This window comes from Phaenicophaeus curvirostris, chromosome 2, assembly GCF_032191515.1.
Source record: "Phaenicophaeus curvirostris isolate KB17595 chromosome 2, BPBGC_Pcur_1.0, whole genome shotgun sequence".
NCBI classification, from domain to species: domain Eukaryota; kingdom Metazoa; phylum Chordata; class Aves; order Cuculiformes; family Cuculidae; genus Phaenicophaeus; species Phaenicophaeus curvirostris.
In genome coordinates, this window is record NC_091393.1 from 189,322 (window position 1) to 202,396 (window position 13,075).

General features: G+C 43.1%; 1 protein-coding gene across 1 annotated transcript in view; it reads left to right on the plus strand.

Annotated features, from left to right (window-relative positions):
* The window catches only part of LOC138717408 (sex comb on midleg-like protein 4), a 43,849-nt gene extending 36,302 nt beyond the window's left edge, over positions 1-7,547 (plus strand). Inside the window, exons 6-7 of the mRNA XM_069850921.1 lie at positions 2,252-2,394; positions 7,422-7,547. Coding sequence (XP_069707022.1) covers positions 2,252-2,394; positions 7,422-7,547 — 269 coding nt within the window. The remainder of the gene's footprint in view (positions 1-2,251; positions 2,395-7,421) is intronic.
* The last annotated feature ends 5,528 nt before the right edge of the window (positions 7,548-13,075 follow it).

Genomic DNA, 13,075 nt, shown 5'->3' on the forward strand with positions numbered 1-13,075 from the left:
TCTTCTCATCCCTTTTACTTTCATTACAGATAATTCCAATACCTGTGAAGGCTCCCAGCTGCTCCTGGGGCTCTCTTTTCCCCTTTGCCCTTTCCTGGCATTTCTGGAAGCAGCAGGTTGCAGGCAAGAATCACTGGGCCAGGGCTGCTCTCTCTGTTCATGGTGCGAATTCCAAGCTAAGCCTCTTGGGCTTTCCTTACATGCATACAAATGTAAGGGAAAAAATATGATCTTCGATAGTGGCACATCTCCCCTGACAGCATTATGGCAGAAGCATAGAAACTTCCGCAATCCATAGGACATGGCCAAACATTTCTCTCCCTCTATTTTTTGACTTGTTTGTGAAAGTTTGGTTTCTTCCTGCCTTTAGTTTGAGGTGCCGAGGTGCCAGATATCTCCACACATCAGTTGGCACCCAGACTGTTGGCAGATCAGGTAGGAGAGAAATACTCACCTCTGCCTGCAAGACAAGTCTCAGTTTTCCCACTTGTCCCTGACAAAGTTACTTGATGTTACTGATGATCCAGGGGTTGGCCAAGATTACCCTGCTCATTTTGCAATCTTTGTCTTCATTGTTTCATGCCAAAAGCTCCAGATGGTGTCGATACCATTGTGTATTGCATTTATTCTGTGAGCGAAGCCCAGGGTTGCCTGAGTGCCTACGAACACCAATCCTCGTTGTCTAATTAAGAGGACCTGTGGCTATTCCTTGTCCTTTATATCCAGAACAGTGACTTAGCAAATGAGAGTGTAATTATCATGATATTTACATCACATCCCATTATGAAGCCCATTGACCAGATTTGCACATTCATAGCACTGCTGCTTACTGGAGTTCATCCTTCGTAACTGCAAAATGTATCGCATTATATTACACTGTAAAATGAGCATGGCTACAAGAGAAAAAGGACCAATATGCACATAAAGCTGTTATTGTGCGTCTATGGGCAGATCCTCAGCTAATATAAATCTGCATGGCTCTACTGAAGTCAATGGAATGACAATCTACATAAGCCACAAACCCAGCCCACTACATTTGCTCACATGCATTAGGATCGTGTTTTGAGTCACGCACGGAGATTCTCATATATCCCATCTGTCTTTATAAGCTCAGTATTTATCTGGAGAGCCCAGCCCTTCTCTCCTCAGCAGCTCTAATTGCGCTCTTGGCTACTTGGGTCTTCTCCAGGCTCCAGTTTAGGTATATGTGGTCTCCCTCTACTCACACTTCTTCTGTTTCCTCTTTTGTCTTCTGTAGTGCCTGTTTGCTTACCATTTGCACATCTCTCAGAAAAACTGGGCTGTAACAGAAAGAGATGAGCAGGTCTGGGCAAGTAACATTTTATATATCTGTGTGCTACCACCTGCTAATGCAAAGTTTTCTTGGTGCAGACATAAACAATTTAAACAGCTTTCCTGTAACCCAGCATAAGAGAGTTCCTGTAACAGTGACACAGCAAAAGTGGGGGTTTATGTGGAGGCTGAGATTTATAATTCTGGGGAGACTAGGAACAAAAACATGAATGCACTTTCATTCCAATGTGCCTTGATTCACTTGATTTAAAGCTACAGTAAGCTGAAGTGACCTTAAATCAACTAGGGCTTATACCATTAAAAAGCCACATGTGCAGTGTTCATCTTCATATGTTTTAGTAGCTTTCCAAAAAGGCATTAATTGAGGACCATCAGCTTTGCAGGAGCCTAAGATTAGGAGGATATTGACTAGAAACCTTCCTGTAAGCTTGAAGATAAGCCTGAATATCTGAATGTGAAGAAACAAAGGAAGAAACAAACAAACAAACAAACAAAATTTGATAAATCCTGATGTTATCCTCTAGTCTTCACATTCAATGGCAAACTGCTTTGTTTGGTGCTGAAGTGATTTCTCTCCAGGTGGGAGGGTGGTATCTTCTTGAGCCAAGAACCCCACTGCTTGCAAATCAGACAGCAGGGGCAGCCTGGTTGAAGAGCCTGGCAGCTGGCACGTTTTTCCTTCCCCAGCAGGAACCTCAGGGTTTCATGTTTTTTAACACAATTCGCCAGCTGGTATCGTGTCTCCCAATAAGCAGTCAGATGGGAAACTGCTCCAAGTCCCCTTCTCTTGCCACTCCACCATCTCAGGCTGACACTTGCACACACAGATCCAATGTCCAAGGCCACAGAGAGGCTGCTGTACTACTGCACACTCACAAATGAAGGAAATGCCTGTGTGCCTTGTAATGAGCTGTTGTGCCCTTTTTTACACCAATAGCCTCAAGTCCTTCACCAGAACAAGATGCAGCTCGGCCATCAAGCAAGAACCCATTGACCTGGACAGTGGATGACGTGGTTTGGTTTGTGAAGGATGCAGACCCTCACGCTTTAGGTCCTCACGTGGAGCTCTTCAGAAAACACGTATGTAAAAGTCTGCCCTTATTGCTTCTGGGTAATGTAAGCCAAGTGCACGGGCAGTCCCAAGAGACAGCCAGTACACACCACACACGCCACCTCAGCTGCCTTTGGCTGCCATTAGTCAGTGTTTGTGCTCTGCCAGGTTGAACTCAGGGCTCTGCAAAGGTGTTCAGTGCCACAGGCTGGGAGGACTGAGCTGAAGAAAGGTTCACTTATCACCTGAGAGGGTGGAACCGTCCTCCTAGAGAGGTGACTGGTACCCCAAGTCTGTCAGTGTTTAAGAGGCATTTGGGCAACACCCTTAATAACATGCTTTAACATTAGGTTAGCCCTGAATTGGTCAGGCAGTTGGATCAGGTGTAGTAGGTCCCTTCCAACTATGCTATGCTATGCTATGCTATGCTATGCTATGCTATGCTATGCTATGCTATGCTATGCTATGCTATGCTATGCTATGCTATGCTATACTATTTCTGCCTTGCCCTATCCTATCCTATCCTATCCTATCCTATCCTATCCCTACCCCTATTTATCCTTCAATGAGGAGACTCTAACAATGTCTTAAGAAAATGCTCATTATTTGTTCCCAATTATGGTAGCACAAATTGTTTCTATGCCAAACCTAAGAGAAAGAACAGAGGGTCTGGTCCTCATTTTTCATTGACACGTTGGCACAAAAAGCCTTGTCTCAATGACATTTTTTCCCATGGTACCTATGTTTCTTCTTTGAAGAACATTTTTTCTGTGTCTCTAGGTATTTAGCAGGGCAAACCTAAACCAGCCAAACTTATCTTTTTCTGCTCAATATTATGTATCTACATAACCAAATTTAACAGACTTGCAGAGTTGGCACCAATGCATCTAATAGCAGCTTCAGCCTCCTCCTTCTCCTCCTCCATCCCTCCTTGATCAGTTCAGTCTGGCTATGAAAAAGGATTTTACCCTAGAAGTGACTTGCTTGTGTTCAGCTGGAGATAATATCTTCAAATGTAATTGTAATTAGACCTAGGTCTAATTGAGAAGTGCTTCCCAGCCATGACTCCTGATCAGTGCATCAAGCTGCAAAGCAAGAGAGAGGGCTTGATTTCTAGGTCCCACTCCTTGCCTGTGGATCAACAAGGACAGGTTGGAACAGAGGGCTGCAGCCAAAAGCTGAGGGAGACAACTGATAGACTTCCAGCTACACCCTGGATGCAGCGTTTCCAGAGCCTGATAAGAGGAAGTGGGTGAGGAACAGATGAAAATGAAGATGAACACAGGGCTTGATATCTGCTCACCCCAAGCAGATATTGAGGCCATCTGCCATTCTGCGGACAAGGATGAGAAAAATAGAGCAGGAACAGTGGTGCCAGGACCAAATGTGCAGTTACAGGTCAGGTGCCAGCCTCCTTCCCCATCTTATGGAGAGCAGTCACATCTGCCGTATAAGCTAATAATGAAAACATGGTCTATGCTGGCCATGTGGGTAACCAGGCACATAAACAAGCTACCTTCCAATTTAAAGGAACTTGCTTTAATTTGAACTTTTTAGACTATCAGAAGGGGCTCTTCATCAAAACAAAGCTCTTCATCAAGGGAGAAAGAATTGCCATGATCTGAGGCATACAGGTACATCCCAAAGAAGAAAAATGTTCATCTTGTCATTACAGACAGTGCAAAAGCATCAGTTTTGTCTAGTTTCTACTTGCAGCAAAGGATGGCGCAGCATTTTCTAGCAACATTATCTAGCAAAAGGTTAGTGATGTGCTCCAGGCAGTCATGGGCCAGCTGCACTGGGGCATGACTACAGCTGCTCTGTGATCAGAGACCAAGCTAAACTGCCACTAAAGCTGATCCTTGTCACCCCTTGTAGAACACCCAGCACCTATGGGCTCTACTTATCATTAGTTTCCTTATAAAATATGCTGTAGATGTAAGAACATGTGTAAGGCTGCCACACAACTCAGTTCAATTATGCCTTTGAGTTATAAATGTTCCTGCAATTTTTTCAGACTTCAAATTTCATCTGGGTTAGCACAGAGACCCCAGGGATGAGAGGCAAGTGATTAGTCCATTAACTTTAGCCTGTGTGTTTCATCTTTCTATGAAGCAGGTGCGTAATTTACTTAGAAGCACTTACTATCATTGACCAGGCCCTGCCGTCACCTGAAAATGTTGCTTTGGCAATCAGTTCATCTGAGATATGACACTGGAAGGGGAGGGTGGTGGGACCACTGGGAAGTAAAGGCATGGGAGGTTATCCTGTGAGTGGGCAGTGCTCTTTCCCAATGCTATATGAAGGCATTTGGTTGCTGACCACAGTCTCCAGAGCCAACTCTCCCAGGATGCAGCAAGGAGGTGCAGCCACATCCTTCACAGTTGCCGTATGCATTGCAGAATTACCATGGCTCTGCTCTTCCCTCCAAAGCAGAAGCTCTTCTTAGCAAGATACCCAAGGAGCTCTGTCACAAGTGGCTCCTGAGATTGTCCACCAAAGACCATCAAACTGCCTACTACTTCCCCTCTGCTGTTCCCTTGGCAGGCACGTGTGCCGAGGAAAGCCTAGCCCATAACTGACAGATTTTTTGGCCTTATGTAAAGGAGAGACCTCATACTGGCACTGTGTGAAAACTCCATACAGTGCCCTCTCAGCCAGAAAGACTTGGTAGAAAGACTGAAGGAGGGAAATGGAGGGAGGGAATGAGTTACATAGGGAATTAGCAGGTAGAAAGATCAAGTTGGAAGGGATTGAAGCAATGTTATGGTCTGACAGTTTAATTATGGCCAGTGATTGGCAAATGCATGTATGAAGGAGACAAAAACCTTTGAGTTTAACATAATCAAGACAAATTTTTCAAATAGAAATCCATCCCTCTTAGTGCTAGATGTCAGACTTTTGAGCATGCATCTTTCTCTGGACCTTCTTCATCTCGAGTGTTTGGGCACTGACCACTGACCTGCCACTCACTGCACTCCCTTCCCTGGTGGTAGGTTTACCAGGGTTGGTGTCTGTACATGAGACTGCAGAATTCAAAAGTAAGGATATATGTATATATTCCAACCAGGATATAGATCCCGAAGCCTTTCATTTTACTCAAAATTAAGTGCTTAAAACCCTATGAAGATGGAGACTTCAATCTTTCTCATTAAAAGCCTCATCCTGGGGGACATCCACCCCCAGGCGCAATTCTTGTTTGCATGGCACTGGGCTTGTTTAGGAGCTACTCTGCTTTTTGAACAGTATCCTCAGAACAAGAGCTACAAGAAACCAGCAAAAACACAGTACAACTCATTCTTGCAGGTAGAAGCCATAAGCTTATATCCATTGTACCATGATCTCACAGCTCATGTATCTGCTGTGTCTGACCCCTCTCAGGAACGCGGCAGTGATGTCCTGCAATATTCGAACTTGCTGTGGAATGGATCTCAACTCTTGTGAAACAAGCTGATTACTCTGATGACACTGAATTTTACCAGCTCCAGACCTGGTTCAAGACCTTCTAGTGGGGCTATTGCAGACTTGGGGACCATGCTATAGAAGCCTTCTTTTAAAAATTATTTTCAAAAAGGGCTGACACAGTAATACAGTAGATAAGTCGAGCCAACAATCTGCACAGGGACATGGCTAATATGGGATATTTAATTGGATCTGAATGCTCCCTCTGGCATACTCTTGTCATGGAGTTTAATTTTGACCCCTACACAGCAATGATAAAGGAAATAACAAAATGCTGAGCTCAGCATTTAGAAACAGCTGCCTCCACATCCGACCCTTGACAGTGGTTTTAAACTGTGGCACCACAGTTCTGGGAGTTTGTTTTCCTTTCTTATGCAAATATTAATTACATGTAATGCTTATTCTTACTTTCCCTTAGCTTTCTTAAAATAATGGGAAGGAGAAGGGGAAAGTGAAGAGAGTTTCTAGTCTGGATAGAGTTCGGGTTGCAAGATGAAGAGCATTAATTGATTGTGTTAATCAGAAAGTGACCTTAACTACTCATCAGCTAAATCACCTATCGAATGGAATAATAATGATCAGGGCAAATTAGGTTCCATAGCATTGCTTAATTAGTAGGTAATGGACCATAGAGGAAAGATCTGACCATCAAACCCAGAATACAATATATACAGCATTAGTATGAGTGTATATGTGCATATCTATGCACACATACATATAGCACTTGTTACGTTTTAGCTCCCGTTGTCCAAGAAAGTAAGCAAGCATAGTGGAAACTGTGGTGAAGGGTAGTAGGTTTTAGCAGATCCACTAATATAGTTGGAAAAACCCAGGCCAGCTCAGGATCCAAGGAAGGAAGATCTGGCTGGAAGCTTCTGTGTTTTACAGTCCATAGTAAAACCGAGACCATTTTTCTGTGCACCAAAGCTACTTTGTGCTCACTTTGTGATTTCAAAAGTTTTTCAAGCCAAGAAGTCTGGGATAAAAAACTGAAGTTGATGGTAGTTTCCTCCATTTACATGACGGTTAAGTGAAATCTGAACAAATTTTATTAATAAATGCAATAAAATAAGAAATACTAGTATTTTCAATTTAAGAAAAAGAAACATATATATATCACCAGATATACATGCACTGGGGATATGCAAAACATGCAGATAGTAAGGGATAAAGCTAGAACTGAGATTCAGAGATGCGCTATTAGCCATTCATGAGGCCACATCACTCTTCATCTTTCCTTCGCTCACTCCTTTCTTTCAGAGTTGACTGGCTTTTCTCAGAGTTGGGTTTAGAGCAAACCTGGTTTTGTTTTTTTTAAAAACCTCATGGTTTAATTGCAAAATAATTGAAAACCTAGACAAACCTTACAGTTCCTTGAAGAATAAAAGGTACTATTTGATTAACCCTTCCTTTAGAATTTTCTTCTGTCGTATCCCAGATTTCAGTTTTCTAAATGAAGTTTCAAACCGCACGACATTTCAGCTAGCTCTGCCCTAAAAGACACACTGTTTCTGATTCACCTTGTTTAATGTGTCAGGACACAGCACTGGAAGGGGGCTAACAAATTCTGATTCTCTTTCTCTCTTGAAACCAGGAGATTGATGGCAATGCTTTGTTGCTGCTGAAAAGTGACATGATCATGAAATACCTGGGGCTGAAGTTGGGACCCGCACTGAAACTGTGTTACCACATTGATAAGCTCAAGCAAGCAAAGTTCTAACAAGTTCTTGAAAAAACCACAGAGCCTGACCTAAGTATAGACAGAAAACTGAAGGTAACACTTTGCCTTACAGAAATGCATTCATTTGCAGATTGTTTTTCCTTCTTTTTTAAGAAAGACTTTGTCTTTTTAAACATTTGTGCACCATCATCTTTTTTTAATCCAATAGGCTCTTTTGGGCTGCTTTGTGTTAATAATTTGCCAAAAAATATATAATTACAATGATTATTTTTTATCATTTATATTATTATGATTATAGTATGTCCTATTTTTGTAATCAGAAGTGGGAAATCAAAACCAGACAAATCTATGGCATATGTTGAGGAGTGCTGGAAGACTAACCAAGAGTCCCTCACTTGCCATGGGTCTGCCTGGAGGGAGCAACTGCTGATCTGCATCGACTGGGCTCCAGCTCCACCACCGATGCTCAAGGGCTGGAAAGCCCTTGTATTTGGTCATCTGTTGTCTGTTGGGAACTGCTTCACGTCTTGCACTATCTGGAAAACTTGAATTCTTCACTTCAGAAAAAAAAAAGAAAAGAAAGAAAGAAAAAAGGAAAGAATAAAATAGTGGAAAAAAAAAGATTTTTGCAACTAAACTAGTTTTTCCCACTAGAGGGAGCAGCCCTAATAGACTTGAGGCTGGAACTCTGATGCCGTGGTGCTTTCGGTCTGATGAGCTTTGACCATCATGACTCTCCTATCGAGCACATCCATAAATACCTACAACGAATCACAGGTACCCAGCATAATAAGCCTCTTATTGTTTACAGATAAATAATTCAAGAAAAGCCCAAATGCAGAGATTGTTTCTGACAGAGTGTTTCCCGTTATGCGGAAGAGGGAGAGGATGGCTCCCACAGTGTCTGGTGCGTTCAGCTGTTAGCTCTCTTCCCTGAGCCATTTCTGGGTGGTGTACAGTTTGTGGCACTTTAAGAAAAAGCAGAATTTCTGGGTTTGGTTTTGTTAGCTTTTTAAAACAGCAAGGGAGCCAAATGAGAGCATTCGCCAGGTGCAGCTGGTGATGCAGGGCACATCTCTGCACTTTGAGGCAATGGTCATGTCTGGGGTGGCCTTTGTAGGCTTGGTTCCTGATTGTGCTGCAGCTTTAAGCACGTAGGGAGATGTGCTGGGCTTTCTGGTTCAAGTGGATTAAAAATAATGCTCTTTTGCTTCTTACACAAATCCAAAAGTTGCTCAATGATATTCCACATAGCCAGGCGGGAGAGAACGGGTCTCAGGCTGAGGAGGTACCTGGAGGCATGGGTATGCCCTCATTCTCATCTTTCACAAAGGAGGGTTAGAAAGGGACACATCCACACAGTTTAAACCCTTAGTGCATGACAAAGAGTTGTAGCAAGCATTTTTCAAGTCATGCAGATTATTTTAGAGCTAGCCTCAAGTGAATTGAGAAACAGGGTCCTGATAATATGCAAGAAATCATAGTGTCCAACCCTGTATATGTAGAACAGAATATTACCAAAAATACCTCATGGAATAAAATTTGACTTGATGCATATTGCTAGACTAGAACTCCCACAAAAAGATACCAGTTCAAGACCTAATCCTGAAAATACTTGACAATATAAGAGACAATATCCCACAAGACTTTCACTGAAATCTTGGAGTCTGCTCCCCCAGATTAAAATCTGCAGATGATTGCAGGATTGGATCTTTACAGGACTGACAGGCTCTCAGCACATCCAGTCTGCATGCTGAAACCCCTCAAACAGGAATATCTGAACAAGTGTGTTAAATGAGTAGTCATATATTATCAAGTGATGTAATATACTGAACCCTAGATGTGCCGATGCTTGGAAGGTTAACACCCAACCACAACAGTTCATGTCTGTGGTGTAGAGAACAGAAATCTGTTTAGCTCTTGTCTGTCTGATTGAGGCAGAGTTGACTTCACATTGACATCCAACCTATACAGTTCATTTTTCACTTTTACATTCTTTTAAAAAACATGAATCTTTTCCCCACAAAGACTGGGAAAATGTGTAAAAAACTTGCTGTATTAGTAATGTCACCTTCAGAGAGTTCTCCAACAATATTTTTCTTCCCTTCCACCTCCCCACCCCCCATAATTTTGAACTTGGTTAACTGCTCATTTTTTTTTCAAAGGTGATTTTAATTCCTCCACTTAAAAACCCACCTTGCTGTAGTGTATCAGTAGGCAGAGCTGGTTAGACTGTATCAGATGGCTTCAATGCTGGAAAATCCCACTTTGTCAAAATCAAAACTCTTCATAAAAGCATGTCACTTTCTAACATAAAATCCTATTTAACTGAAACTACAGCTTTTGGTAATGTCAAAACATCATTTTGACATTTTGGAAATGGAACATTTTTGTTCCAAGAAGATTTTTTGCATTTGATTGTACATTCCTGGAGAATTTGTAGCCTCATATTTTGTTCTGAGAGGATTCCTAAGCAGGAACATTTCCTATTCAGTTCTGTGTCTCACCCCTTTCCTCCACCTCCCCTGCTCCAGATATTACAGCTAAGAGGCCTGATAATACCAACACAGTATTTACAGACTCCATAGTGGCAATGATATTCCTACATTTTTATATGCTGAAATAGTTTTCACGGATATATCTGATATATCCAGTCAACGGTGCTATCTTGTTTGATATGACACTTGTAGGGATGGCAGAACTGTCCAGGACATGATATTTAATGTTCTGTCTTTTACAGGGGAAGCAGTTAGTGGATTCATTTTACATGTAAGTAATACTTACAATAAAAATCCTTCACTGCATGGTTTGTTTTTTTTTTTTCTTTCATTCACCGAAAGGCAATTAAGAGGCAAACATTACTGCAGTAATATTGCCATTATAGCTAATTTTTCTTTTTCAAGTCTTGTTGGTGACGGTAGTTAAGCAGCTCTGCTGTGCTGAGGGGGTCAGGCCATTTCCTCGGAGCAAGCACTAAAGAGCCAGAACATGCATGTCAACCACTTCTCCACTGGCTGCTGCTTTAGATGTTGCTTGTACGAACTACTTTGCTTGCTGCTGTGTTCATAGCTCTTGCTTCAGACTGCAGCCAATCCAGCTCTATTTTTGAACTGTCCCCAACAGAGGAGTGGATGTTGCTTAAAAGCAATACATGTGTATCTTTTCTACTTCTAAGCACTCTCAGCTGGATCAAGAAGCACTTCAGTTGCTTCAGGTAGTTTCCACATTTGGCGAGCGTTCACTCTAATACAAAAAAAACCCAAGCAATCAAAGTCTAAGGAGCTGGGGAGAACCAGCCTCTGCTGCGACACCACTCAGCTATGGACCTTCCCACCTACCTGCTGTCACGGCCTCTTCTCTCACACCGATAAATGCCTCCTTCCTCAACCTAACCTAACTGGGTTTCAAGAAATGCCTGTAGTAATGTCTCCAGCTCTCTGAGCCCACTGTCTTGTTTGGCAGGCTAAGGAGTGTGAGGGCCTTTGCAGCATTAGCAGCTTTGCTTAATTTGATTAATGCAGGCAGGCACCCTTGGGACTGGCAAGTGAAGCGTCACTCTGGGCTGTTACTGCCTTTAAACTGATTGCTGAATTTCCGTGACTTGTCAGCAGTCTTCCTGAGTCGCACTTCTTTCTTTCTGAAAGAAAGGATGGCTTATGAGAGATTAACTACAATATTACTAGCAAAACCAGCAATAATCTGCAAAACAATAAGAAAATGGCTGATGAAGTTTTAGCATGAAAAGATGCCTCTGTGGGACGAGCGGCAGGAGCACAAAACATCCTCCAGTTCAACCCGTGCCACCTAGGCAAGGCAGTATGAAATGGCAGTGCAGGAGTAGGTGAACAGCTTTAGAGAAGGAGAGATTCAAAGCCTGGCCCTGACTCGCGCAGCCGTGGATGGCCTTTCCTCCTGCCCCAGCACAGCCACCTCACAGTCCCTTCTCACCTGTGGGGTGCAGGGCTCTCCCCTTCCTAGATGAACCATCTAGGGGCCGAATGATCTCAGGGACAAATTCATCAACTTTTACTTATTAAACTAGTGTTAGAGGACTACTCTGCTGGCACAGGCTGCTTCCACACCAACAAGCTTGGGGTTGCTAGGGAAATAATTCATAATAAGCACTTTGAGGGCAAAAATTCAGGGACGTGACAGGTCACAAAGAAATTTCCTCCCTTTCCAAGCAGTTCTGTACACAGAACCTTACTGCAGCACCTCCAGAACAGGGACCACTCGCTGTCACTCCCCATTGCTGGTAATTGGGTCATATAGAGCCACACAAATTTTGCTTCTCTCACCAAAAAATATTTGCACATCTTCCCCAGAGAAGGCAGGCAAGTCACTGCACACACTGCCTCTGATTCCCTGCAATAGTTGCATGCTGCTCTCTAATCCATGCTCCCTTCATGGACAATTGGAAACTGATTCCCTTGGAAATCTAAAATTTTGCTTGAGAAAGAATCACTTTCATTCACTGCCATGAGTTAAATATTATGGAAACATGTCTGCTAACAATTTGCTTTGTGTAATTTGTACTAATGCTAATAAGCAACAGCTGCAACGCTTCCTGTTGTAAATTCTTTTGTGGTTGCAGCGGTATTATCACATCTGTACTTCACAAATCTGATAGATTCTAGCACAGCTCATTCATTCTGGCCCCAGCTCCAGCAAATCCCTGTGCCTCACAAGTACAGCTACGCAAACGTGAACTTACAGTCTCTGTCTCCCTTTGCCCCCAGAGCCTCTGCTTCCCACCAGGTGCCTGGAGCTCGAGAGTGTGTGGGGATGTGGTAGTCCAGATGTCAGCTGGTGGATGCACGGCGTGGCTGCAGGGGATTGCTTTCAGCAGAGACAACACTGACCGGCCAGGTTTATAGCAGTTCAGGCAGACAGGTTTTGATCAGAGGCTAAGTGCAGAAGAAACATCATTCATTAATGAAAAGGAAAGTTACGAGTGTGCAATAGACTGCCACCATAAGACTCAAGCTGAAACCCAAGAATCTTTCAACTGTAATCTGAAGAAAAATGTTTCCCTCACTTAAGACATTAAATAAAGCATGCTAGGCCAAACCCAGGTCCCACTGAGGTCCACGTAAGTTTTTCTGTTGAGTTCATAAGACCAGGGCTTGGCTCATAAACCAGGTCAAGCTTCAGCCACGTCCCATAGTAACTAGAGCCTAACAGACTGTTTCATCCTCCCTTACAAGGAGTGGAGACAGCCGCCGCTGGCTAGGCCCCAATCCCCTGCTCCCAGGAGAGCTGCTAGCTTCCTGGTAGAAAGCTCTTCCAGCTGCACTTCTACCTGATCCCAACACATTCTCCAGTTAGTTTTGTGTTTTAGCAACGAGTTTCGTGGAGGGCGGTTTGGGTTTTCCACTTCACAGCAAACCAAAGCCTGCCCGCTGAGGATTCAGCCATGCCACTAGGCAGAAACTCGCCCTGATTTGAACATGACTTCACTAGGAGATTTCCACACATTCCTGAGGTGAAGCCCTAGGTAGTACTTAAAAATAAAACTTTTCAAGATCAGTCCAGGGGACCCACAATTTTTTGGCTCCTTCAGCATC